Source organism: Diadema setosum, chromosome 17 (genome assembly GCF_964275005.1).
Source record: "Diadema setosum chromosome 17, eeDiaSeto1, whole genome shotgun sequence".
In the NCBI taxonomy this organism is placed as follows: domain Eukaryota; kingdom Metazoa; phylum Echinodermata; class Echinoidea; order Diadematoida; family Diadematidae; genus Diadema; species Diadema setosum.
The window spans coordinates 24856286-24883478 of NC_092701.1; the positions used below are offsets into that span (position 1 = coordinate 24856286).

Sequence of the window (27193 nt, forward strand, 5' to 3'; positions counted from 1 at the left end):
GTAAAAGGGCTAAACTCATTGTGCAATCACATCAGTTAGTTTCATATTCATTTTGATTTCAAAATACAAATAACAGTTACATGTATTTAGGTTCTTACCTCATTTCTTCATTCACAGTATTGAACACCTCTGCTGGAGGTATGTTCACGGTAGGTAATCCTAGAAATTGTTATTTCACGCCATCCTTTTCAAGGACCCTTGCTAACATAGCACAATTCTTTTGATTGTGCTGATCGTTGCTTTCATCTATAGCTAATGAAAAGTAAGAAATTTTGCACCTCTCTGTGACTGGTTCAAGAAAGTGTGGTGCCAGCATTTACTGTCACTTCCGTGTTTCATCTGCTAACAAAGAAAAAAAAAAGGCTTTCAGCGAAATTTCCTGGTGCCACTTCCGAGGTTCTTTAGCTGAAAAACAAAAACAAACCAAAACCAAACCAAAACAAAACAAAACAAAAGCGACGTATACAGCAAACAATACAAAAATTTTTAACTACTTTTTTTTTTCCTGCTGCAACTTTCGGGGTAAAAAAAAAAAAATAGGAGCCCTAAGTGGTTAGAGTATAGTGGTACAGATTGTATTAGGCAAAAAGGTATGTTTGTTTGTGTGTGTGTGTGTGTGGGGGAGGGGTGGAGGGTGCCCGATCACCCCCTTCCCCTACCCCTGGTTCCACCGGCCCTGGCCAGGACATTCTTTATGATGGTTGCGGTCTCGGTACGTGTATACCTAAGAGCAAACTTTCTTGCAATCTCACTATCTGCAACATTGCTTTACACAAATCCAAAAAACTGTCTCCAAGACTAGTGGATGGTTAGCAATCCACTTGCAGAACAAGATTTCTTCCTTGGTTACCTTGTCTTGCAGAGACTCGCTCTCCTTTGATTGGCCAAAATAGTCCGCCATTCTTGCCTGCCTTCCTTCCTTCTTTGCCGCATCGAGCTTTGCACGGTGGCTTCCCAAGCCTACGTGCTTCACCATATCGTAAATCCCTCCATGCTTCACAGAAAATGTCGTCGGGCAATATCTACAGGAAACAGTCGAGGTGTCGGTGATCTTCTGTGGAGTCAGTCCACGAAAACGATATTCTCGAAACCATTCTGGCTTGCATGAGCATTTCATTTAATTTATATTTTCTGCATGGCACAATTAATAAATGAATCACTTTTGAAAACATACACATTGATTAATCACTAATCATGGCTCACTTTGTACAAGGAGGTAAGGAAATCATGTGAGAGAAAAAAGAGATACAATAAAAAGGGGAAAAAATCAAAGTACCATACAGGAGGATCCGAGTAAGCCGACCTTGATATTTGGGGCCTCATTAAATGCACAAAGAAATAAATAGTTTATCAAACTATTGACTTATAACTACGGAAACAACAGACTATTTCACACAACAAAACCAACAAACATAACCTGAGACCTACAAGTATAAAGTCTAGATCTTTGAGTGTGTTATTCTTAATGGAAGAACACATACCTTTCCTTCCATTTGTTCTCTTTGTTGAAATATAAGCGTGAACCGTTATCAGACTCCTTCCTCTTGATTAGACGCCTAGAGCATTGCAGCTTGGGAAGATTTAGTACTTGGAAGAGTGTTGTAATGCCATTCCACTTGAGCCTGTTCTTCTGCTGGTTTGTGAATTGGTCTTCAGTAAAATGTTCAGCACATACAATGTAATCGACTATTGCTGGACAATTATGCATAATACAGGAATATGATTCATTTGGTCAGCTAGTCTTGTGTTCTTCACCCACTGAAAATATAACTGTAGGAATAAGATTAAAGCATACATCATGATATTACAATCATGAATATTGTGGCCTAGTCAACCACAACATTCACTACTGGCACTTTTGTTTTGCATATCCCATCCCATGTGTAAGTTTTCAATTAGAAGACTGATAGAGCTTTTAAATAATAAGAAAAATAGTGGAGCTGGAGAGATTTTTTTTTTTCCAGACCAGTCACGATTAGCATTTCTTGCTATTTTGTGGTCTCCTTTTTACCAAAGCTGTAACTGTATATTCCACTATCTGTACATATTTAAATGTTTGTCTATATTTGGTAATAAAATTTCCAACTCAACTAAACTCAACTCAATGGCAAGGAGCTAAAGACAAGCCTTGAACTATCTGCATTGTTACTGTTACTTACTGTTAAGATCTATTCATTGAAAATATTTCAATAATTCTAATTCTAATACAAGTGTAATGATAATAACAATAATAATAATAATAGTAATAGTAAATACATGATAATGATAACGATACAAGTTTGATTGTTAAGTATGAATAAATGCTAAACATTTTGTCCGTTTGATGTAGCGTTAATTTTGGCCCTTTGGCCGCCCATAGCAGCATGTTGTGATCATGAGAGTGGATTATAAGTGTTTGATTTCACTTTGTTTTTGAGATATCAGTCACAAGAAAGTTTTTAAAAAGACCCACATAAACATACTCTCTGACTTCATGGGCTTGAAAAGGTTGAGAAGGCGAGGAATAAATCTCGACTTCATGGTGGCACGTATATCTCCCTTGTTTTTACCTACATGTATTTTTGCAACTTCTCTTTCTCAGCTTTCTATTTTGAATCCGTTATAGCATTCCTCCCAATCTTTATCATTTTCGAGTACTCAATTTTCGTGTTTTTTTTACCTTATCTATCAGTTGCCTACTTATGAAATTCGTTTATTGCACATTGTAACGTCAAAATATTCACTTTCTCTGTGAAAATTCATATTTTTACGTTTCTGTTAGAGATGGAAAAATGAATAAATGAAGAAACCATGTCATTATGTGTACCATTAGCAGTCTGTTTTTCGCACAAAATCAAATACATTGTGAGGTGGTGGTGTGGAGAGGGTCAAACAGAGAAGATGGACAGAAAGCTGATAATACAGAGAAATTGTATGATTAAAGGGAAGGTAAACCCAAAGAGCAATGTGGATTGAGTGAAAGCAGCAACATTAGCAGAACACATCAGTGAAAGTTTGAGAAAAATCGGACAATCGATGCAAAAGTTATGAATTTTTAAAGTTTTGGTGTTGGAACCGCTGGATGAGGAGACTACTAGAGGATATGACGTATGAGTGGACAACAATACAAAGAAAACATAAAGGATATTCAACAAAAATTCACTTTTCTAGAATTATGAAAGAGCAGTGGACCAACCGCTTTCAGAAAGCAGGGGGAATAATTGCTACCCTTAACATATGTCAATATCAAGTTGATGGAATTTGTAATTTTCATGAAAAATGGATTTTTGTAGTATTTTCTTTATAATTATTTTCTTGATATTGTAGTCCACTCATACGTCATAACCTCTAGTAGTCTCCTCATCCAGCGGTTCCAACACCAAAACTTTAAAAATTCATAACTTTTGCATCGATTGTCCGGTTTTCTTCAAACTTTCACTGATGTGTTCTACTAATGTTGCTGCTTTCACTCAATCCACATTGTTCCTAGGGTTTATCTTCCCTTTAAATAACGAACGTGGGGGGGGGGGGTATAAAATAGAGTTGCGTCTTGTTGTGGAGGGGCATTCAGTAAAACTAAAGAGCCTCTACGCTTGCCCGATTACTTGATCACTTTTGAGCTTTCGTGGGGTTTGATTTGCCAAGTCTTCGGCACTCTCGAAAAATGCTTAAATGTTTCCTCACATATCATTGACTTTGCATTATCCAGAGAGAGATATATAGAGTGGGGAGGGGGACGAGGAGGAAGGGGAGAAAGAGGGGGAGGGGAGGGGAGAAGGGGCATTCAGTAAAACTAAAGAGCCTCTACGCTTGCCCGATTACTTAATCACTTTTGAGCTTTCGTGGGGTTTGATTTGCCAAGTCTTCGGCACTCTCGAAAAATGCTTAAATGTTTCTTCACATATCATTGACTTTGCATTATCCAGAGAGAGATATATAGAGTGGGGAGGGGGACGAGGAGGAAGGGGAGAAAGAGGGGGAGGGGAGGGGAGAAGGGGCATTCAGTAAAACTAAAGAGCCTCTACGCTTGCCTGATTACTTAATCACTTTTGAGCTTTCGTGGGGTTTGATTTGCCAAGTCTTCGGCACTCTCGAAAAATGCTTAAATGTTTCTTCACATATCATTGACTTTGCATTATCCAGAGAGAGATATATAGAGTGGGGAGGGGGACGAGGAGGAAGGGGAGAAAGAGGGGGAGGGGAGGGGAGAAGGGGCGTTCAGTAAAACTAAAGAGCCTCTACGCTTGCCCGATTACTTAATCACTTTTGAGCTTTCGTGGGGTTTGATTTGCCAAGTCTTCGGCACTCTCGAAAAATGCTTAAATGTTTCTTCACATATCATTGATTTTGCATTATCCAGAGAGAGATATATAGAGTGGGGAGGGGGACGAGGAGGAAGGGGAGAAAGAGGGGGAGGGGGAAGGGAGGAGGGGATGCAGCCAGTAGAGACGGTATTTGTAGTCAGATTTTAAATGAGCTCCATTGATTTGAGCTTCGCGTGACAAAGGTTGAAGTCGACACATATCTTGGTCACGTTTCAATCTTTAAATGAGCTTGTTGTCAGGTTGAGTGTGCCATTTCATTTCTGTGCCTGAGAGATCAGTGTCGCATGTTCCTATATCACGACAGGCCATCATGATTAAAGATAACTTTCTGGAGCTTATCAGCGTTAATGAAACAATAACCAGTGTCGATACACGAGAACTGCAAACCAAATGCCCCAATCTCCGTTGGACAAACGCGCCATTTTGGCCTTCTCAGAAGGCTGAATGGCATTTTGTGTTTTCTCAGCACGCTGCTCCATCACATCCAGACGCATGTTGTTCACATGATCCCTCAAATGGACGGGTTTGGAATAGGCCAAGAAATTAGGAAAAGAGTTGATTATTATTGTTGTGACTACACTTGTTTTTATTTCTTTTTTTATGCTCTTTATACGTCTAACTTTGTTATCTCGTAGATTGAAGATATCTTTTGGCATTTGAAAACAGAGTGTCGAATAGTCTTCACGAGTAAAATGAAATACTAAAACAAGACGCTACATTTCCCACAGTACAACTTCAGAATATCTTTTATCTTATCAGCAACGTCAACGATGTTATTGCTGCCGTCCATCCATCCCTTCTTGAATTTCAGTATCAAGTAACCCTATGATATTCAACTTTTATGAGAAACTGCTCTTCGGCATGATGAGTTGTATAGATATCCTCTTTTAAATCATTATAAAAATGTTTTCATTCGAATAAAACTGAAATAGGCAAGACAAAAATGTCAGAACAATACAAAAATACAAAAAAATTAATAAATAAATATGGAATACAATAAGGATGTAAATCAATTATTACCTGCTCTAATGTATGAACTTCGAGATCAAATGCAAAATGTAATGGTGTATTATCTAATCTATACTTTTCTTCAGATAACACTTGTATCTACCAGTGTATAAGAGCAATATCGAGATTATAAGGACATTATGTGTATACCTTAACATTTCACTTTATACGTCACAAGTCATGAACAGAACTGAAATGGATTCTGAAAGTTTTGTATACAATGTATTTTGTATTAAATGCAGTGCTGCTGCAGCAGAATGCATGTACGGCTGTGTCTTTTTTTTTTTTTTTTTGTGATGGAGCAATTTTCTTTCCTGTGCACATAACGTGTCAGCAAGGTCATAACATTGCACTAGCTTGTTTTCTTTTCTCTCTCTCTCTCTCTCTCTCTGTGCTCGTTAATGATTAGTCACGTGACATATTTGAATACAATGCGCCGAGCGAATGACCTGGGAGACGACATGATGTTTGGTCTGACTCATAACATCCAGTGGTATATTATCGAGGATAAAACTTCGGTATAGTCAACAACTTCGCAGTTGTGATAAACAGTCGGATTTTCATTAAGACGACTCGGTCAGCCCTCTTCATTTCATTTCATTTCATTTCATTTCATTTCATTTCATTTCATTTCATTTCATTTCATTTCATTTCATTTCATTTCATTTCATTTCATTTCATTTCATTTCCACATGAAAATGCATACAACGAGAGTGGTTAAACTGCACGAACAGTGTGGGGACCTTATTGGCTGTTTTAGTGTTCCGATGTTTTATTTGTAAAATGTTTTCGACAATCATCTCACAATCCAAATCCTTTGCAACTCTTCCCCTGACACATTATTAAGTTCATCACATATCCGTGTACACGTGCAGGATACTACATAATATCTAAATAGATTATGATATACTGTTATTAACATCCGTTCGTAATAATCATAGTCTCTCCCTCTGAGACAAGATTTTGATAATTCAGGTCAAGGGGATTTTGGACAAAGACGTGCCAATATGAGTATTCAAACGGAATCAAATTTATCATTCCATCTTCAGAGTGGTTCTTTTAGATTCAGTATATCATAGGATCGCCGTCGAACAAGTTATGGTTTCTGAGAGTGGTATGGCGATGTGACTGCGTTTGTTGATGTATGAACACGTGACGGAGAGTTGTGTAAAGCTGGGATAGGACGGGAACCATACCCTCCCACCATGGAACTCTTTCGCAATCACTTTAGAACAATTATATATTGTTTTAAAGTCATATACAGTATATGCAAATAGATTACATACTGTACATTTGAAGTTACAAAGATTGCAATTGCCAGCGATGAGTTATGAAATTTATTGAGAGTGCATGGGGCATTATATACGTTGTAAAAGCACCAAACAGTCGATGATGTGAATACTTAAATTGAGAACTGGATTAATAATATCTTGGCCTATCATGGCTTCGGTACAGCGAATATTATACCTGACAGTTATTCATATTTTCTGACGTGAATTCACTAACGGCATTTGAACCAAACCAGGATAAATGACATCTAAGCTTTCTATAACAGCTAGATTCGAGACATGCCTCCTTCCGTTCGTCCGACTGACGATTATTTTGAAATCTCAAGATGAATTTCACAAAAGTTCGTCATCTCTTTAATGATACTTGTAAGACGGTCCTTTTGCAAAGTTTACCGCTGGCTGAAAAGAATCCGAAATGTCCTCGTTGTTATCTCTGCTCTCACATGTGCTCATACGTGAGTGAGATACAGCTATTTCAAAATTGAAGAAAAAAAAAAAAAACCAAAACCTCCTACCCTAGAAACTTATCGAGTGTTTACCTAATTGGTGGCACGATGCAAGGCAGCCGAAACAACATTGAACGATGATCAGCAAGTGCGGATATTTCTCTTAATCCCTAATCTGTGTGAACAAACTGTCTCGATCTTTGACGCTTTACGCAAACCTTGGCAGCCGTCACGTGTATCCAGGGTCAACGAACAATTATAAAATGCTGCGACCCGAAATAATTTATGACATTTTCTTCGTCAGTCGATCCACCATGAAGACGTCTCTGGTTTGTTGTCTCGTGGCGCTGTTGGCCGTGCAGGTACGTCATCACTCCGTTTAAAGGGGATGGCTAGTAACTTATCAGTGGGAATCAGTGGGAATGCTGGGGGTGATTGTTCCAATCCTTGTGGGATTCATTCAAGAGTATATTATACATCTATTGTTGTGTGAAAATTATTTGCTTCAGAATGGTCTCATATTCAAGTAATGTACAGTTTAATGTTTCCAGGTCAGCATGCCTGTACAGTGACGGGGCATTAAAACTGCACATTACTTGAATATGAGACCGTTCTGAAGCAAATTATTTTCACACAACAATAGATATATAATGTACTTTTATGAATCCCACGAGAATTAGAACAATGATCCCCCAGCGTTCCCACTGATTCCCAGTGATCAGTTACTAGCCACCCCCTTTAACTTTCATCATCCTGCAATTCTTTTTTCCCTGTAAATTTAATATTATAGGTCTTATCATACTATACACGCAACGTAATCACATGAATAACCTTGTAGCTATAATCAAAGAAAAACAAAAAGAAACCACAGACATTTCCGTGGTACATTTCGTTTCGAGATGTATATTATGCAATGAAAAACGTAAATAAACATATCGCCTCTGCATAGACCATAAATAGTAAAAGAAATGTTCAATCATTCTGCTTAGACATAGGCCTAAATATTGTAGTCCTCATCATTTTTTTTTTTAATCTGTTAATGGTAAATAAATCTGCTGGAAGACAAAAAGACAGTGAAGAAACCAATGCAGCGAACATCATAGTTATTTTTTGACTGGAGCTGAAGAGCTTTTCCCCCTGGTACAAAAACAACAAACAATCCAAAATATCAGTCTGTTATTACGCGACAACATTTTCTCTGTATGTCTGATAATTACCATAGAGAAGAGCAAGACACAACGTAAATTTCTGGTCATATTCGTTCTTTCACCTATGCTGCAAATTCATAACAATACGACTTCTGTTATAACGAAGTCCTCGACCGGCAGTTTTCTTAGTTGAAGCCGAACACACTTGTATGAAGATGAAGAGCTGGTAATTTTGGGACCTGAATTTTACTTCGTTGTATCCGAGATTTCGGTGTAACCATGTTCGTTATACCGGGAGTGCACTGTATTACAACAGATGATCGATTGTAATTACGATACGATTGCTCTAAATAAAAATGCAGAAGTGAATACTCATTCAATCTAGGTCTATCATAATTATTGCCCATATTCGGTCAGTCGGGCCACCTCTTTACTGGAAAATTGCATTCGAAAACACTTCGATTATGCAGATATAAAATGTTCAATGGTAAATATCCTAAATATCCAGAATTATTATTTTTGTCTGGATCGCATTTCATATTAAATAGTGTGTATATATAGAATTTTACTGCCCAGGGAATAAGCTTTCTACTATGTGACAAATATCTTGATTTTTGTTTGTTGTTTACCTGTTATAAATGTTCAAAAAAAAAAAAGCGGCATTTGCTGCATTCATTACGCAAACTTATATAGTTGATATTCCGATAAGCCTAATGTTGTGAATGGACATGCTGAAGAACAGCCATTGTTGAAACTTAATTGTGCCGTGCTGAAATAAAATAATTGAATGAATATATGAATGTAATTTTTCTTGTGCAAGGCATCACTTACCTTTACAATTATTGGTAAAAGTCTCATAAATCGGAATTCATAACGAATTCCATAAGGGGTTTGTTTTCTCCCAATCACATTACTGAAGGTTTTGTTATGCACGGGATAGTAGCTCCCAATACAGTTAACTTTTCCTGGTTTCGCAGGGATGCAATTTTTATTCATTTTGTCTTGATGTGACGAAATTGCGAGCATGGATATTTTTCATTTACTTTCAGCATGGACCTACGTAGGTCCATGCTTTCAGCAGGAAAAAGGGTCAACCAATCTATCTCAAGCTGCCTATCAATCATTTTATGAAACTCAGTTACAGAAAATGTGTTATTCTTCTAGTCTCTTTCATTCTATTCTATTCCATTCCATTCTATCGAATCGATTCCATTCTATACAATCGTTTTCTGTAACACCCTATTTTACGCTGATTTATTCTATTATTCTATTTTTCATTCCATCCAACGCTATTCTATCTAATTCTTTTTCTATTTTATTATATTTCTTTTTTTCTCACACAATACTAATCCGTTTGTTTCCCTTCTTCTCAAAAAGGCAAATGGCTGGTCATGGCCTTTTGCGTCGATGTTCGACATGACACCGGAACCAACTCCGACCAGTGAGCCGTTCCCACTCCCCGACCCCATCCCGCTGGAGGCCGACCTGCAATACGGCTTTTGGGAGGACATCTACGACCGCGCCATTGAGGAGTATGGTAACGAGTATGTACCGAACTACGAGAGGAATCCCTGGCGTCCCACGGAGATGCTACTGAACGCAGGTGATTCCATCGTTTCTTGGATGCCGCAGTGGGTGCGCAGCTTGTGGTTCTACGGCCCGTCAGCTCGAGAGGTGTACATCCCCGAGGAACTATCACCAGAAGGTTAGTTCGACTAAAGAGTCATAATACCTCACTTACTACTTGGAGAGTTTGGTCGCACAACGAGATTTTTAAGCATCATTTTAAAACATGTTGAAGCGAGTCCGTCGTCACACAGAGAGAGAAAAAAAAATGATAACCTTTCCATTTCCACTTGCAACATAAGGAACATTCTTTGAAGTGAAGATAAAGTATACAATATTTTCTAATTATTTTCTTAAATTGTTTTAACAGCAACTTAAATCACAAATATATCAAATTAACAAGAATTGCGTTAACACGTTTTGCGACCAAACTCTTCCATCGGTTCGATGGTGACTTGTGTTTATATGAGTGAATATTATATACGTGTGTGTGCACATGAGTCTCAAGGGCTGAGTTTGATCAACGAGGTGGAAAGAGACTCTTTCCAGACTCTTTCCACCTTCCTGGTTTGACCGTGTGTGTGGTTTGATATGTGTGGCATGATTAATTAAGGTCATCCCACGAGACCAACACCCACGAGTCATGTAGCCCACGAGTTTGACATTTAAAAAAGGTCCATGAGTCATACAGCCCTCGAATTCATCATTTAAAAAAAAAGGTCCATGAGTCACACAGCCCACGAGTCACACAGCCAATGAGTCTGCAAATAATTTCCACGAGTTCGCCACTAGGTAAAAACAGCCCACGACTTTCATTCACGCCGTGGTCTCGTGGGCCTCGCTTGCTTAGTGTCAAACTCATGGGCTGTATGACTCACGGGTTGTATGACTCGAGGTCTGTATGAATCGTGGGTGTGGTTTATGAACTCATGACGTACGTGCACCCAACTAATTTTGTAAGGGATGTTACGGCATACGCAAAGACCGATGCGATACCGAAATCCCAATCGTTTTTATATTCAAACATCACATAAGCGTATCACACTGTGGCGTCTGATCACCAAAGCGTGAGCAAAACACTCCTTCAAAACATGTACAAATTATGATAACCTTTTATTCACGGCTGGTTAAAAAAAAAAAGAAGAAGAAAAGAGACAATTTTCGGTGTGTAAACTTTTTTTTTCTGTGACTCACCGTGTAGTGATTACAGATTAACATAAATAATAATAGTAATAATAATAATAATAATAATGATAATGATGATGATGATAATGATGATAATAATAATAATAATAATACGAATGATTATACTGATAATTCAAAAGAAATAACGAACACAATTATAAAAATATAATTGCTTATGATCATGGCGAAAACAATGATTATAATCATTATACTCACATGAGCTTAGTCATATTCTGCAAAATGTCTGGCGTTTTCAGTGTTAATACTCTTCTGCCAAACATCGAAGGACCGCATTCTATTAGTTATTAGGCCCGATTGCTGTACCTGGGTAAAATAGATAAAGAAGCAAATAAGAAACAGACAGGAAGCAAATTTATGCAGAAACCGTCTTGCGTAGGAGTATGTCCAGAGGAGTGCTGTGATAGTCAGTCTTAATTCAGTTGTCAACTTAGTTCTCGGAAATCGTGAAATTCTAGGAATATTTCTTGTTTCTTCAAGTGTTTTGAAATTCGCTCTCGTATGTATGGGATCTCTTCGTTATCTTTTCGTTTCTGTTACATAATCGTTTCGTTTGACCAATCCGCGCTGTTCTTATAGCCCGCGCTGTGTATTCTCCCTGCTATATAACACACACAGCCCACAACGTGCCAGCACCAACGCAATTGCGGGAATTACATAACATCAAAACTGGTTATGCAAACACGTAGACTTGACTTAGTCGCTTTTATAATATAACACAAAATAAAATATATAGTGAAACCAATTTACCGCAAAACAATAAAGTGTGTAGTATGAATATGAAGGAAATGATATACATATAATTATATGTTTGTGACACATATCTTTTCTAAAGAACACAGTATAAATATTATTAAGGTATCTATTTAAAGCCTATCTCACCAAAACAATTTACATGTGACAAGGCTAGACATCCAGCTTCAGCTGGAGACACACAGCGTGAGACTTTAGTGTTCGTGAAAGTGTACATCGAGACTCAAGCTGACGCAAATCATTCTACTATTTGATACGTGGCCGAACTCTCAAGTACCAATCTTTCGGTAAATATTGGTGGAATATTGAGTCATTGTTTTTTCTGTAATGTTTTTGTAGCGCCAGTTGACTGAAAAAGGGTAGTAGGCCTATGTCGAGTTAAAATGCCGTTACCACTTCGATCGCGCAGCGCGAGTCCAGGCAGGAGCAGCGGCAGCGGCAGCCTCATGTCCCGCCGAACCACCGGCGGGGGCTGATCGTGGTCGTGGGCTGCGACTCGCATCTAAGCTGTGTGTATAGTGTGTGTACGTACGTGTGTAGTGTGTGTGTGTGTGTGTACGTGTGTGAGTATTAAATTTTACTCCATGGCCCGATTTGCTCACTCAGTAATCCTGGGACAGTCCGGCCATATCGTGTTTTCTGTCACTGGTGACATCTTCTAACACGTACCCGAATATCAGACCGCTTGCACGCTTCCGTGATTTTGAATGAAAGCTTTTGTTCGGTGCGTGCGAAGCTCTCCTCACACAAGAGGCAAGCGGTGACAGATTTCCACCACGCATTTACCTATTGATACACTATCTCCTGGCGGGACGATGAATGCTCAGACACTTTAACTTGTAATACTATGTATAAATAATAATTCTCACAGGAAACTCTCTATTACTGATCGTGGAATTTGTCACCAGCCCGTGTTAACTGCAGCCAAAATCCCATAGGTGGTGACAAATTCCACGATCAGTATATATAGGAAACTCTCGGCAAACTCTCTATATACTGATCGTGGAATTTGTCACCACCTATGGGATTTTGGCTGCAGTTAACACGGGCTGGTGACAAATTCCACGATCAGTATATAGAGAGTTTACCAAGTCTCCTTAAATTTGCACTAAATAAGTCGTGGGTTGTGATCTATATTTTTTTCATGTTGGATAAGATAACATTCTAAAAGTGGTAGAGTACGTGGTCTTGAAGAGAAGGGAAAAGTGGGGTTGATGGAAAATAAACAGGTTAATTACGATTTATTTAGTTCGGAAGTGATATGTGACAAAACAGCGAAAAGAACCAGGGAAACAGTCGTGGATCGCTGCGACCTCCAGCGATCAACTACGATTGTGCGAGTCACTCTCTCGCAGAATACGCGAGCTGTCAAAGGCGAAATTGTCCTGCCGTGGAAATTTGTCACTGGTGACAAATTTCACGATAATGCCGACAGTCCAACAATGGGCTCCAAATTTCGTATTATAGACGAATATTACATTATTTTCTGATTCAATAGTAGGCAAAATGGGCGCAAAATGTTGTGTTCTGGTCACTCCATTTCTTTTCTTTTGCAGTTTTGTTTGCAGCGTATGGATGTAAATTTATTACTGATTTTAATAAAGCGTAGGGCCTATTCACAGACTGATGATATTCGTGGTTTTAAATGTAGTGAAGGAAGAAGGAATCGGGGGGCCTCCATACTACCTAGCCCAACTTCATATATAATCACATGCTACCGAGCGGCCGAGCTTTTGGATATGACTTGCAACTTTGCAAGTTGCCATACGTGTACATGTAGATGTAGGTTTAATGGCAAAAGTTGGGAAAAAGTTGGGATTTCAAGCTGTTGCCACAGTTATCACTATTAAACAATGAACAAATTTTTTGTGACTTTCTCTGTGAAATGGTACCGAGATCAGAGGAAAAAAAAAAAGGGAAAAGGACCAACTTCAATTCAACTTAAAGGGACTGTACAGTACTGGTTGAGGTAGGGATTCATGTTTTGAACATTCCTAAGTGAGATAGTGAAAAGCCTCTTAGGAAATATGAAAGAGCATGTAATTTTAAGAAGGATTCAATGTTTATTTGATGAAAATTGGTTTTCAAATGGCTGAGATATCAAAAAAAAAGTGCTATTAATAAAAGGCGACATGCCACAACTTTATTAGGATCTCTTTGCTTCACCTTGTTTTTTGATATCTCAGCCATTTCAAAACCGATTTTCACCGAATAAACTTTTGATACCCCTCAAAACTGCATGCTCTTTGACATCTCATAGAGTGGTTTCTGAATATCTCGCAAAATGTTAAAAGCTAAATCCTCACCTCGACCAGAACTGTACACACCCTTTAAGCTTGTGAACATATGGTGAAACAGTTAACAGCTTGCTTATCGATATTAATCATTATGATGTGTTGTAACTTCCTGCTTCATACAGACATGATTAACAGCTCAATACACTGGGTGCGCAAGTGCCTTCGTCTCCATGACAACCCAGCCCTGTTGAGTGCCATCGATGGCAGCAAGACATTCCGCCCCATTTTCATCTTGGACCCGCACTTTGTGCAGAATGGAAGGGTCGGTGCCAACAGGTGGCGTTTCCTCATGGAGGCCCTGCGAGACTTGGACAACAGTTTGAAGAAGATTGGTTCAAGGTAAGGGATGAAGTTCTTTTCTTCTTGTCCTTGTCCTCCTCCTTCTCTTCTCTCTGTTGATTTATTGCTGTTTTACTACGTGCAAACAGAATTTCAACACAGATGTGACTGAAAGTGACAAGGAGGTTTTGTTTATTGGCTTTTATTTGTGCAGAGAGATTGTTACAACAGCTTATATTGCATATCTCTACATATCATGATAAATGTGTACACAATTATATGAGTGTATTGTTAATTTGCAAGTAGTTGGGAGCATGTCTTGAAGTACACAACCACATGAATAGATTTTGAGATGTTATGTGAACAGGAAAATTGATCGATTTAAATCCATGCAGAGTTCAGAGCATTTGCCAGGGTATGATAACAGATAACGTATTAAATCAAAACTTGCGAGGTGGTGAATTGGAGGATGAAATGGTGTGATGAGGTCAGCCACATCCACTCGTCTTATAAGACTCAGACTGATTATTTCTGGTAATTGGATGCTATTTGCAGGCTTTTTGTGATTCGTGGAAGCCCAGCTGAAGTCTTCCCAGAAATCTTTGAGAAGTGGGGTGTGACCCGTCTCACATTTGAAGTCGACACCGAGCCCTACTCCCGCCAACGTGACCAGATGGTGGTTGATCTGGCCAAAAAGCATGGAGTTGAAGTGATCACTAAAGTGGGGCACACACTGTTTGACACAGAAAGGTGAGGAGCTCAGTGCTGATATGACATCCATACTATTTGATGTACATAACCCTGTATGAGTGGTGATTTTTTTGTGTGTGCGATGGAGTGCTGGTGTACATACTGTACCTGGATTAAATTTGGTACATTTACACCACATCTCTGAAGAGAATTTGCCATTGATATCTTTTTTAATTCATCTTGCTGACAAGTTGGTCAGCTTTGAAGAAGATCATGTCAATTACTTTTTTCATCAACAGAATAGTGGCTGTTGACTAGCTTGACCAACTTTTGTGGCCTTGTCAAGTTAAAGGAGATGCACACATGTACTGTCAACCATACCTTTATGAAGTCACATGGTTGTTTTCTCTTAGGTGTTTTCCTACTCTAAACCCCTTGAAGACAAGCTGATCTTGTTATAATACGCATTCCCACAGGCACCTGCCTGAGTACACTGGGGATTAGTTTTCAATGGGTTAAGCTTAAAGCAGGAAGCCATTTTCCAATCAAAATCATTACTTTTGAAAATATTATAAGGGAAAAGATACAAAAGGACCACATGAAGCAAAGGAAAAACAAAGTGCAGGCCAGGGCATTTGCTAAATTCAGTGTGATATTTCTGATGTGTATGTAGGGAGCATCTATGATACAGGAAATAGCATGTTTGCAATACTGAGTGAGAATGAATATTGAGAGTAAGGTCCATATAGGGCACTAACCAGATAAATTGTCTACCAGGGTGCTAAGAAGCGCACTTGGAGAGTGCAGACCTCTGCCAAGCCAGCAACTCATTTCCAGCCATACTCGCATGCAATTTTCCAATGTAGAAGCCTTTTGTGTTTACAAGTCATCACCTTCCAGCTGTGCATCGCCTTGCCCATGCATAGTGATCTAAACCTCCAGTACAAGCAGCTTGAACTCCCAAGTCCATTGACCTTATACAGTAGGCCAAAAGATAGAAAAATCCTTTAAAAAATCCATTAAAAATTCCTGGATCACTACAAAAATGAATCACGTGTTCCTTGTGTGATTATCATCTTTTCGTGAGAGTGTCCTGCAAATCTGTACATACAACTTTTTGAGTTATTTTGTAAACAGACAAGCAAACAAACCAACACCTATGATCACTTAACCTCCTTCCTTGGAGGAGGTAATAATATATGTAGGTGATAGGTTGATTATATCTTATAGTCACAAATAGTCAACATTTGATTACAAGGGCAAAGTTCAAATAGAGATCATGTCACCACCTGTCTTATCAGCTATGGTGCTTTACTGATAACTCATCATTTGGAGGTGAGGAACTATGGCACATAGCTGCAAAACAATGCTTGCCTGCGATAATCGTGGCTCCGTATCTTGGACTCACCATGATTAGAGCACTTCAGATGCAGACATGCATGATGATAAAATGGTCCAACTTGGGGTTGTTAAAGGTCATGTTTAATGTGCACTTCAACATTATGCAACCTGGGTGTCACCCCACTGCAAAAAGAAGTAAGAACAGGATCAGCTCAATCATTAAAAGGCAAAACTCAGTTGGCATTCTCACCTTGCTAATACCCATCTTTGACCCACCCCCCCCCCAAAAAAAAAAAAAAAAAAAAAAAATCAACATTGTTTGAGATGAGGTTTTTGATGACAGATGTAGGACTGGCCTTTTCAAGTCTCTCTGATTCTACAGGAAGCTCCCTGAAAACTTACATGAATTAATGGCCTATATTACTTCATGTTCTGACAATGGAATATGAAAGCCTCTCTGCTTTGGGAAGTAATTTTGCAAGGTAATTAATTTTGTAAGTCAAGATACTTGTTTTCACACACAAGTATCTCCCTGGTTATTCTTTAGAACCTCCCTGATGGGGAATGTTGGCAGCCATGATCCACTCCTCCAATATCATATTTCATGGCCGTATTGCCATGAACATTTGTGTTATCATTTTGTGTTGAAGCTACAAATACATTAAAAAAATATAATTACCAATATTTTTTCACTACCAGATGGAGATTTCTTGAAGAGAGAGAAACATTTTGTGAAACTTGTGCCGCTGTTACAATCAGGTTATAGGAGACATAATGCCCCATCTACAAAGCAGCAAATTATGTTCAGACAATAATCATGAAAATCAATGAAAGTGAAAGTATATGATGAGTTAGAAGTGATGATATTGTAAAACCAGCCTTCCTTTTTATCTTCGGAAATTAAATAGCAAGAAAACCTGCCTTCCTTGTTATCTTTGGAAATTAAATAGCAAGAGTTGCAATTGCAATTATAGTCTTTCCTTTCCCTGAGAGCATAGGGACATAGACACTGTGTGTAATGCACATTTCCCAGACATGCACACTTTAGCATGGCATGGGAAAAAAAAAAGATTTTACTAAATCCTACCAATACAACTCCTTTCCAAGTCGATGCCTAGTAATTCTCAAAGTGATGTGATCGCCAAATTTTAGAGGTTAACTCTACCTGGCATGAATTTCACAACTTACAAACATATGTGAATACAACCTTTTAGAATGAGGAGTGAAGAGCATTAGATTTGTAGCTTAACAACAACAACCAGATGACAGTTTGTGTGAATTATATTCACATTTTTTGTTATCTCTCACCCAAGGGTCATCAAAGCCAATGGGGGAAAGCCTCCCATGACATACCAGAGAATGCAGGGACTTCTCAGCAAACTTGGTGCCCCAGCAGAACCAGATATAGTCCCATCTCTCGAGACTTTCCCAAGTAAGAGCTCTTTTCACTATTTCAATTTTTTTTTTCCTTTGGAAATTTGAGAAAGTTTAGAAGTCTGACTTGGTACTTGTAATAATAACAGGCACTGAGACTACCAGAAGGCTTACGTACAACAAAGATGCATATAAACTGCTTTCCAAGCATTCAAAGGTATTTTATCAGAACAAGGGAATTTTCATTCTTCAAATGAGTCACAAAAGTGAGACAAGTGAGAGGAATGATGTCTACATATTATATTTGTCTCCCTAATCTCAGTGTAAACCTGAACCCAGTTAACTAAGCATTCAGTTTTGTGCTAGAGTTGATTCTCAGAGAAAAAAAGTCAGCATGGCAAAGGAACTGCATTACTGTGGTTATGTGGATCATAATGATTGCCTACCATTTTTTTGCAGTAATTTTTCTTAAATTGGCAATGCATTTTAGAATTTTTGAAGTCACTATTTCTCTCTTGTGAAAAATTGCGCTCAATCAGGGAGAAAATTTTGGCAAGTTTCTCTCTCTGGTTGAGTGCATATTCAATGAACTCATCCAGATGGTTGTGCAGCGAAACCCAGTGGTGCCAATTTAATGAACCGATAAGAATTATGCAATAAAATTCTCAAATTACCAAAGTCATTAATCTTAGTATTCAGAGTCTTTGATTAAGGCCATGCAATCTCATCATCTGTTTTCTCTCTCTTCTCTTGCTTACAGATCTGAGGACACCGATCCGTGACGACCACGACAGCGTGTACGGCATCCCGACCCTGCGTGAGCTGGGAGTGGACGAGAGTCAGCTGGGGCCCAGACTGTACCCTGGAGGAGAGACGGAAGGACTGGCTAGGATGGAGATGCACCTTGCCAGGAAGGTAGGACAGGGACCGAGTCATTGTAGCTACAGGTGGAAGAGATGAATGCAAAAAGGATATCTGCTTTGCAGCAGGCTTGGCTTCAGCTTTTTGGCTGTTACAACTAACCAATGTCATTGCCACTATGCCAACATTTTGGAAACAGTGTATTACCTATTTCATCAAAAAAAGATTTACCTATAATGATATCTTTACGAACGTATATATATTTTTTTTTTAGATCTTCAAGACTTAACAAGGTTTGTAAAGAACAATGGCAAAGTCAGTTTGAAAAGTATGTCATTAGAAGAGTGTCTCATATTGTACCGTAACTCTCATGTACTTATAGTGTACTTATATGGCTGTGCTTATTGTGCTTCCTTCGTCACGATCTGTATTCTCTTGTTCTCCCAATTAGACCTGGACCTGCAACTTTGAGAAGCCCAAGACTAGTCCCAACTCACTGGAACCAAGCACCACGGTCCTCAGCCCCTACCTCAAGTTCGGCTGCCTCTCTCCCCGCAAGTTCTACTACGCCATCCAGGATGTCTATGCCCAGAAGGTATGTGTGTGCACATATGAAACTCATACTTCTTTTGTCCCATCTGTACTGTATATTTTGTTTGTGCATTTGAGACATGCTGGGATAGGGTTGAAGAAGATGAAAAACTGACTATCTGCCTCATTTTTACAGATATGTCGACATTCTTCCAGTTTTAAAGAGCATGTTCACAATTCATATTATTGCTGTAGCAAATATGTAGATTTATGCAGATGTAGGCCTACAGAACATGTACATGCTGGTCAAGTGCAAGTGAACCAGTGCATAGCGACCACCTGCCAAACCGACAAGTGACCACAGATTTAGTTTCAGCTGGGTGGCCGAAAATACAGTGTAGTATGTACAACAACTGTCTGATTGCCTGTAGTGGCAGCTTAGACAAGCTTCATTGGCAGTTGTATCAAACAAATTCTTAAACTTGTTCACAGTCGAGCTGTGAAATGATCATTTGAAGGGGCTAGGCATTTGGCTAACACAAAGTAAAATGACCTCTTCTTCTTTTGTGTGGCACAGCTTACTACAATAAAAATCACTGAGTGTTCAACCCCTCGTAAAAGTTGAAATCAGATTTTTCCCTACTTTTCTTCTGTTGTTTGATTTATAAATACATGAATATGAGCATATATTTAATATGATACTCTAATAAGATTTATTTAGAACAAGCAAGGACATCATCTAGATGGTATTCTTTACAGTGCATTTTGAACAAAGGGATGCATTCAAAGATGGACCTGTGCACTATACAAATAGCCACTGTTATTATTCATATCAGTAGAAATTTATGGAACTTCTTGTAGTCATGAGTACTAATATTGGTAGCAATTTGCACAAGCTGTAAATGTTTATGCTCTATTTTAATCCTCACATCTTGTATGCATTCTCACTCCAGACGAACTGCACCAAGCCCCCAGTGTCCCTGCTCGGCCAGTTGCTGTGGCGCGAGTTCTTCTACACGGTCGCCGCAGCAACGCCCAACTTCGACAAGATGGAGGAGAACCCCATCTGCATCCAGGTTCCATGGGAAAACAACACAGAGATCATCACGGCATGGAAGGAGGTGAGGATGGTGAAAAGAATTGATCTTGAGAGACAACATGGAACGTTGTAAATCCTCCTTCTTCTCATGACAGATTGACCTATGCAACTTGTAGGATGGCTAATGCCATCTCCGTTTTTCTTGTTCCTTCTTGAAGATCATGAATGTCCTCTTCCTTTCTTCCACTGGATCTTCTTTTTGGCCATCCTGGTGCTGATATTTTGCATCCCTCTTTTTTTTTTTTTTTTTTAATAACACTGCTGTGCTGTAAATACATATCTTTTTACTTTTCCTTCACCTTGTTGCAAAATAAAGGTGCAATAAACCATAAATCATAAAATCAAACAAAAGTCAGGTATCAGCCAATCAGAATTGAGTGTTTGGAGACCTGTGTTTGATTTTCTAACTTAAGTATGTTCTTACCTGTAATACATCATGGCTTAGGGCTCCCCCTCCCACCTTAGCCCCCCCACCCCACCCCATCTTAATCTTGCCTGGCATGTATGCCCTCAATGGTCTCAAAATATATATTTATATGTTACCATTTTACTTTTTACCGTCGTTAACAGCATGATTGCTATGTGTGTACACATATTATATGACCTCTTGTAAATATTCCAGTTTGCACAAGTTTTCTTCACTCACTAATGCTTGATAATAGCGAAATAAGGTCTTGATTTGCAACAGGTTAGAATGTCTTGAAAGGAAATAAGATAGTAGGTGTTCACAACCCACTCTCTATGGCAACAAAAGCTTTTCATTACCTGTGATGTGATGGTATTATATTTAATAATTACCCTGGGATTTTCAGTTTCAGTTTTCTCTCTTTTTTTGAGAAATTGCTGGAGTACACAACTCAAGACCGGAGATACTAGGAGATGTTTGACAGGCTTTAACTTTGTGGGATCTTGTTTATCAATCACTAGGGTCGCACCGGATACCCCTTCATCGATGCCATCATGACCCAGCTGAGGACCGAGGGATGGATCCACCACCTTGCCCGTCATGCCACTGCCTGCTTCTTGACCCGTGGTGACCTCTGGCAGAACTGGGTTGAAGGTCAAAAGGTTAGTATCCAACGACAAGAGCCACAGTTTCTCAGGATGAATCTATATGTGTAGCTCTAATGATAAAAAAATGTTTCATGCAAGGAATATTGCCGAGTCTTTAAAATCCAACATTTTCCTTTGAATGAAACTTCTTTCCCCTATGGACTGCCATTGTTACGAGAAATGCTTTTACGTCAGTCTGGTCAAATTTAAAATAATCCATCTATTTTGCCACTCTCTTTTGCAAATTTTTCATTCAGCGGCAATGAGTTTACCAAGTAGAATGTGCTAGAGGAGCATTTAATGACGAATTTCTGCATGTAAAAATCAAGTCCTGCAACCTTCAGACTGGTAACCATGCTGGCGTTGTGCTCACAGGTCTTCGAAGAGTGGTTGCTGGATGCCGACTACAGTCTGAATGCTGGTAACTGGATGTGGCTCTCCTCCAGTGCATTCTTCCACCAGTACTACCGTGTCTACAGTCCCGTCGCCTTCGGCAAGAAGACCGACAAGTCTGGCGAGTACATCAAGTAAGTCATACAGAGAAGCACACAAGGAGAAATAAACCAAAAAAACAACAGTCAGCAAATGGGGGGGGGGGGGGGGGGGACAAGGAATATGGGAAGATGAAGGAGAGTGACAGTGATCAGAAGTGTTCAATTGTATAGCAATGTCAAAATTATCTGTTCTTTAGTGTAGAGTTTACTTGAGAACTGCAGTATTTTTGCTGAAGTGTCTTTGCTTTCCACTTGCTTGGTGTTCTGATTAGTGTAATGAAGTTTGTTCTAGCATGCACATGTATTTGTGCACCACCTGTAAAAGATAATAATACATGGGAATTATTGGGTGTCAAATCCATCTAAAAATTAAATGCTCCGAGCGCAAATGTTCTATCTTAACTGACATTTATTTTTTCATGGTCATTACAATAAAGGAAGTGTAATCTTCTTGTATCTTCTACCCTCACATAATTCTTAGGTTCGATTCTCTTGCCAAAAAGGAATGTCTGTCCATGCTATTGATTGGAGAGGATTCTGTGTTTGCATGTATGTGCGTGTGTCTGTGTGTGTCTGTAAATCCTTACTCAAATAGAAAACATACTGTAGAAAGCAATCTACAGTGCTCTCCCGTTATAACGAACATGTTTATAATGAAATTCCGGTTACAATGAAGTAAAAATTAGGGAGGCAATGTTATCCACTCTATGTATTTTTATTGTTTATTTGTTTTGTTATAACGAAATTTCGATATAACAAAAGAAAACTGCCAGTCCTGAGAACTTCATTATAATGGGAGTCCACTGTATGATGCATCATGCGTTACCCCGAGGTACCACATTGTGTAGCGCCACCTCACATCCACTCGAGGACAGCCGCAGAGAAATGCATGCACTGTGTGTGCGTGTACGTAGTCATTCCCATGCCACTGCATGTTATACTATGCATGCATGGTAGGCTGTGCTAGTAATAGCGTGTGCTTCAGTGCAGTGCAGTGTAGTGCAGTGCAGTGACTAGCGCGCGCTAGCTTCAGCACCAAAATAATTTCCCACTTTTTGGCACCCAGGGTACAACCTTAAAAAAAATAATAATAATTCAACAAAATGGTTTTTGTTTGGTACCCTGGGATACCATTTATGTCATCGTATGAGTATTTGGAATTGCAATGTTAATATATTCCCTCCTTCCCCCTCCCTTTTCTGTAGGAAATACCTGCCAGTTTTGAGTAGGATGCCAGCTGAGTACATCTACGAGCCGTGGAAGGCACCGCGCAGTGTGCAGGAGGCGGCCGGCTGCATCATCGGGACAGACTACCCGAGACCCATCGTGGACCATGAGACGGCGAGGAACAGGAACATGAAGCGCATGAAGGAGGCAAGGCAGTGCCAGCCTGGCAAGGATCCAGCAGGTGAGGGCGCTTGCCAGCCCATGGGGCTGTGTCTGCTCTCCATAGATGTTCACTTGACCTTGTTTAATATCGTGGACACTTGATGTATGATAATATTGGATGTTGCAAGGAAGTTTCTGTGGCCCTAAGTTTTTGTTCCATGCTAATTTTGATTCATTTGGTGCCTGATGTGTACTTGACGGGAATTTAGTTTCTTACAATGTAGATATGTACACTATTTAACTGTCATTGACTGCCCTTCTCTGTAAAGAGCGAAATATTAATTATGGGCAACCAACCTCTCTGGGACTAATATTTGAGATTTCCAGATGTTATTGTTGAAAGAAGTGTTGAACTGCACAATGCATTTATAGCTTTAATGATGTTCTCATTCTGCATACAATGTGTGCATATCACACCTTGATCTTGAAATAAGTAGGGAGGAAAGAAAAATTTATTAAGGTGGTGGTGCCAAATTCATACAGTTGAACCTCTCTTATCCGGCCTCCCTTTATCCTGATCTCTCTATTATACGGACGCAATCTCGCCGTGATTTTTTTTTTAATAATTACGGGAGGAAAGGGGGATTCCCAACTCCTTGACAACTCCTACCCAAACACACATGAATTACATATTACTTCCAACATGATTAACATATATTACATCAAATTTCCTTCCAAATTGCTTACCTCCAGACATTTCAACATCCCCAAACATCCCCAAATGTAACAATGAAAAGGTTGCAGTATACACATTACTACATGTGGTACTACAATGGGCTACATCAGTACATGTGTATGTATATGTACATGTATAAAGCATTGAGTCTCCCGTATCCGGCCAAATCCCTTATCCGGATGAGCCCCGGTCCCGACTTGTCCGGATACGAGAGGTTCAACTGTATTACTTTGGAATTTCATTGACTCCTCAAGTCCAGCACAAATTTTCAGTGACTGATTGATAGATGTGTCTCTCATCTTAAAGGAGCAGTGTTCTTACTTAAAGGAGCAGTGTTCTTACTCCTTTCAAGAACAAAAAGAAGGAAAGAAAGAAAAAAAGGAAAGGAGAGTGAAATGGGGATAGGAAGAGGAGGAAATAAGGAATATTTTTATGCAAGACCATGTGAGAATGAGGGCTGTTTTTGAAAATCTTTCTTTATGTTTGTGTCCTCAGGGAAGCGACCTGGAGAGGCGTCGACCAAGAACCCCAAGTCAAGGAGGATTGACAGCATGTTCAGCAAGAAATAGGCTGGCAGAAGAAGTCAAAGATGTAGCTTAGAGGAAATTTTTCTTCCTCATTTTTTCTGTTTTTGTTTCTATTTTGTATGTTTCATGAAGTCTTAGCTGGTATAGTGTATACATCGTTGGAGAGAAAGAAAGAAGAAAATGTAGTGTAGTGAAAGTGAATTAAGCGGAAGTGTGGTGGAAGGGTTGCCATGACAACTGGATATGTCTTCGTTGTCTTCCACATGGCTCTAGTTGTGGTTCTGATTATTTAGATGGGAAAGTGGCATCATTGAGCCATCACAAGTGGATATACCATAGCGAGATTTAAATCTGTGATGCAAACGTCCAAAATGACGCTATTAGGCACAAAATGGTGTTCTGCACATGCATGAAATAACTGTTTCCCATAGTCCAACCTGGGAGGTTGCTTCGTCCATTTGTTCGCATCTCAGATCTTAAGCTCGTTAATATGTCATCAACATGATGCCAAAACTTGGAACTCAATTACTGACCCTTCCTCTTACTTTTTTCCCCTCCAAATATGTCGGCCATTTTTTTCGTTTTGCTTAGTTATACAAATGGACCAGGTGTCAGTTAAAGATCTTCATGACTGTAACAACAGTCTAGTTTGTGATTTCACTGCTCAACCCACCTGCCTGCTGAACAAATTTGAATCCTCCATGTACTGTACACTCTGTGTATGTGCCACAAAAGACTCATTTTTTATCTGTGCCTTCTTAAGATTCTACTTAAGTAACTTTGTAGTGCATGTACATTGATAGAATGTATTTGATATTATGTAGTGAAAGTACATCATATCGAGGAAGTTGTAGGAGAAAATGTGCAGTTTTGTATGTAACTTGTTAGGGTAACTTTGTAGCATTACTTTAGTTAGTGACATTGTCAGTTTTCATAGTGTCGTCTGTGCATGCGAAGTAATTTGTGCCAAAATTAGCCCGTCTGATAGTGTTTCATTAGTAGTTGTACAGATTATGTTGGGTAGATTTTTCCCTCTCTAATCTCAAGTGTGAGAAGTTGTCCTGCAAATGCGTGGACTTAAAAGGTTATTAAATGTGCAACACTGAACAGTATTCCGAACTAACTTATTTTTGATATATTGGAACATGATATCCAAATGAACTTTTGGTGAGAGGATTGCTACAAGCTTCCTGCTTCTATTAAAAACTATGTGTCTTTACATTCACAGCCATGGTGTACTGGTGAATCTTATTAGTTTATCAAATGTGTCTTTCCTCTTGATCTGTAACTGATGCATACATATGTTTTCATTTGCATCCAGATGTGTGGATGTACAGCATTTGAAGCTGTATGGATGTGTATATGCATGCTACGCCTGTGTGTGTGTGTGTGTGTGTGTGTGTGTGTGAGTATATTTGAATGTGTGTACACATACACTGTACATGGTATTGAAGGGACCTTTGAAAGAATTACATTTATTTTTCTAATTGAATATGTTGTTTCTCAGGCAAGGTCAGAATCAGCTACACTGTATTCCGTTATTGCAAGAGGTTGGAACAGCAATTCAATTATGGGGAAGAGAAACAAAATGCTGTCAAAAAAGGTAGGAAATGGGAAGGTTTATAATTCAGTTCATTGACATTTGCTCCTGTGACAATTGCTGCCATGAAATATTTGCACGCTAAGCCAAAACCCTAACCCTAATCCTAATTCTCACATCAAACTGAACCTAAAATACTATCATAACCCAAACCTGAACCCCAAGTCCTAGGAGATAATGAGACGGGAACAGTTGTCACAGGAGCGAATTTTGTGTCACCTCATAATTTACATAAGGGGGCATATACCATATTTTCCTACAGATTCTATAGACAATATACATTTATATATATATATATTTGTGTGAATACAGCTGTCATAATCTCAATGTAAGCAGGAAGGTTTGATAAATATCAAGTATTACTAGTAGTAACTGTGAAGTGTAGGAGATGTACGTGTGTGTATGTGTGTATTGATAGGTACAGGACAAGGGTATGTGTGTGTGTGTGTGTGTGTGTGTGTGAGTGTGTGTGTGAGTCGTGGTAAACGAATTGAAAGATGATCGACAATGTAAGTACATGTACTCGCTCGTGCCACTTTCCTGAAAGCCTTGGGGAATCGGCTAGTACGCTTTCGAATCGACATCTACGCACGCGCAGGGAGTGGCCGATTAGCTAAGAGGTCTCATGACGTGTACTCGAGCCCTTATCTTCTTCGACAATGACAGAGCAGGGATATTATATGTGTTCACATAACTCTACAGAGCAGGAAAGATCTGGAAACGTCATCCGTTCTGCAGACATTTTCCATATCTAGGGGGAACGGGCCTGAGTATCCATATCATAATTATCATAAATTCAACATAATCATACTAAAAATAAAATAACTTCAAACAAACTGGTACTACATTCATTCTGAATCTTGAATATCTCATAATTCTCAAGGATGCAAAAGTTGCTACATCCAGATACAGGTTCAGCTAACCCGAGATAAAAAATGTAAAGAAAATCTTTAATTTTTGTTTCTCCCTTTTCAACAATTTAAAAGGAAATGTGGCAAGACGTCATTTTATGCGGCAATTTTGGCTACCATCTTTAAAGGACAAGTCCACCCTCATAGGCATGTGACAGGGGCGGATCCAGGAATTCTGTAAAGGGGGAGGGGGGCGCAAACAATATTTTTGGTGCTACTTCCGGGTTTCATCTCATTTTTCCTTTTTATTTCTTTTGTTTTAACAACAAATGAAAAGGTAGCGCGCACCCGGTGCAACCCCCTCTGGATTCGCCACTGTGTGAATCGGGTGAATGCAGCAATATTGGTAGAGAG

General features: G+C 39.2%; 1 protein-coding gene across 1 annotated transcript; it reads left to right on the plus strand.

Moving 5' to 3' along the window:
- The first annotated feature begins 7271 nt into the window (after positions 1–7271).
- On the plus strand, positions 7272–25555 carry LOC140241220 (cryptochrome-2-like). Its single transcript, XM_072320972.1, has 12 exons — positions 7272–7409; positions 9573–9900; positions 14137–14353; positions 14849–15043; positions 17638–17756; positions 18459–18613; positions 19011–19154; positions 20044–20211; positions 21117–21257; positions 21618–21769; positions 22942–23144; positions 24297–25555. The coding sequence occupies exons 1-12, from the start codon at positions 7311–7313 to the stop codon at positions 24368–24370; spliced, it is 1995 nt and encodes a 664-aa protein (XP_072177073.1). The 5' UTR covers positions 7272–7310; the 3' UTR covers positions 24371–25555.
- Positions 25556–27193: the final 1638 nt, after the last annotated feature.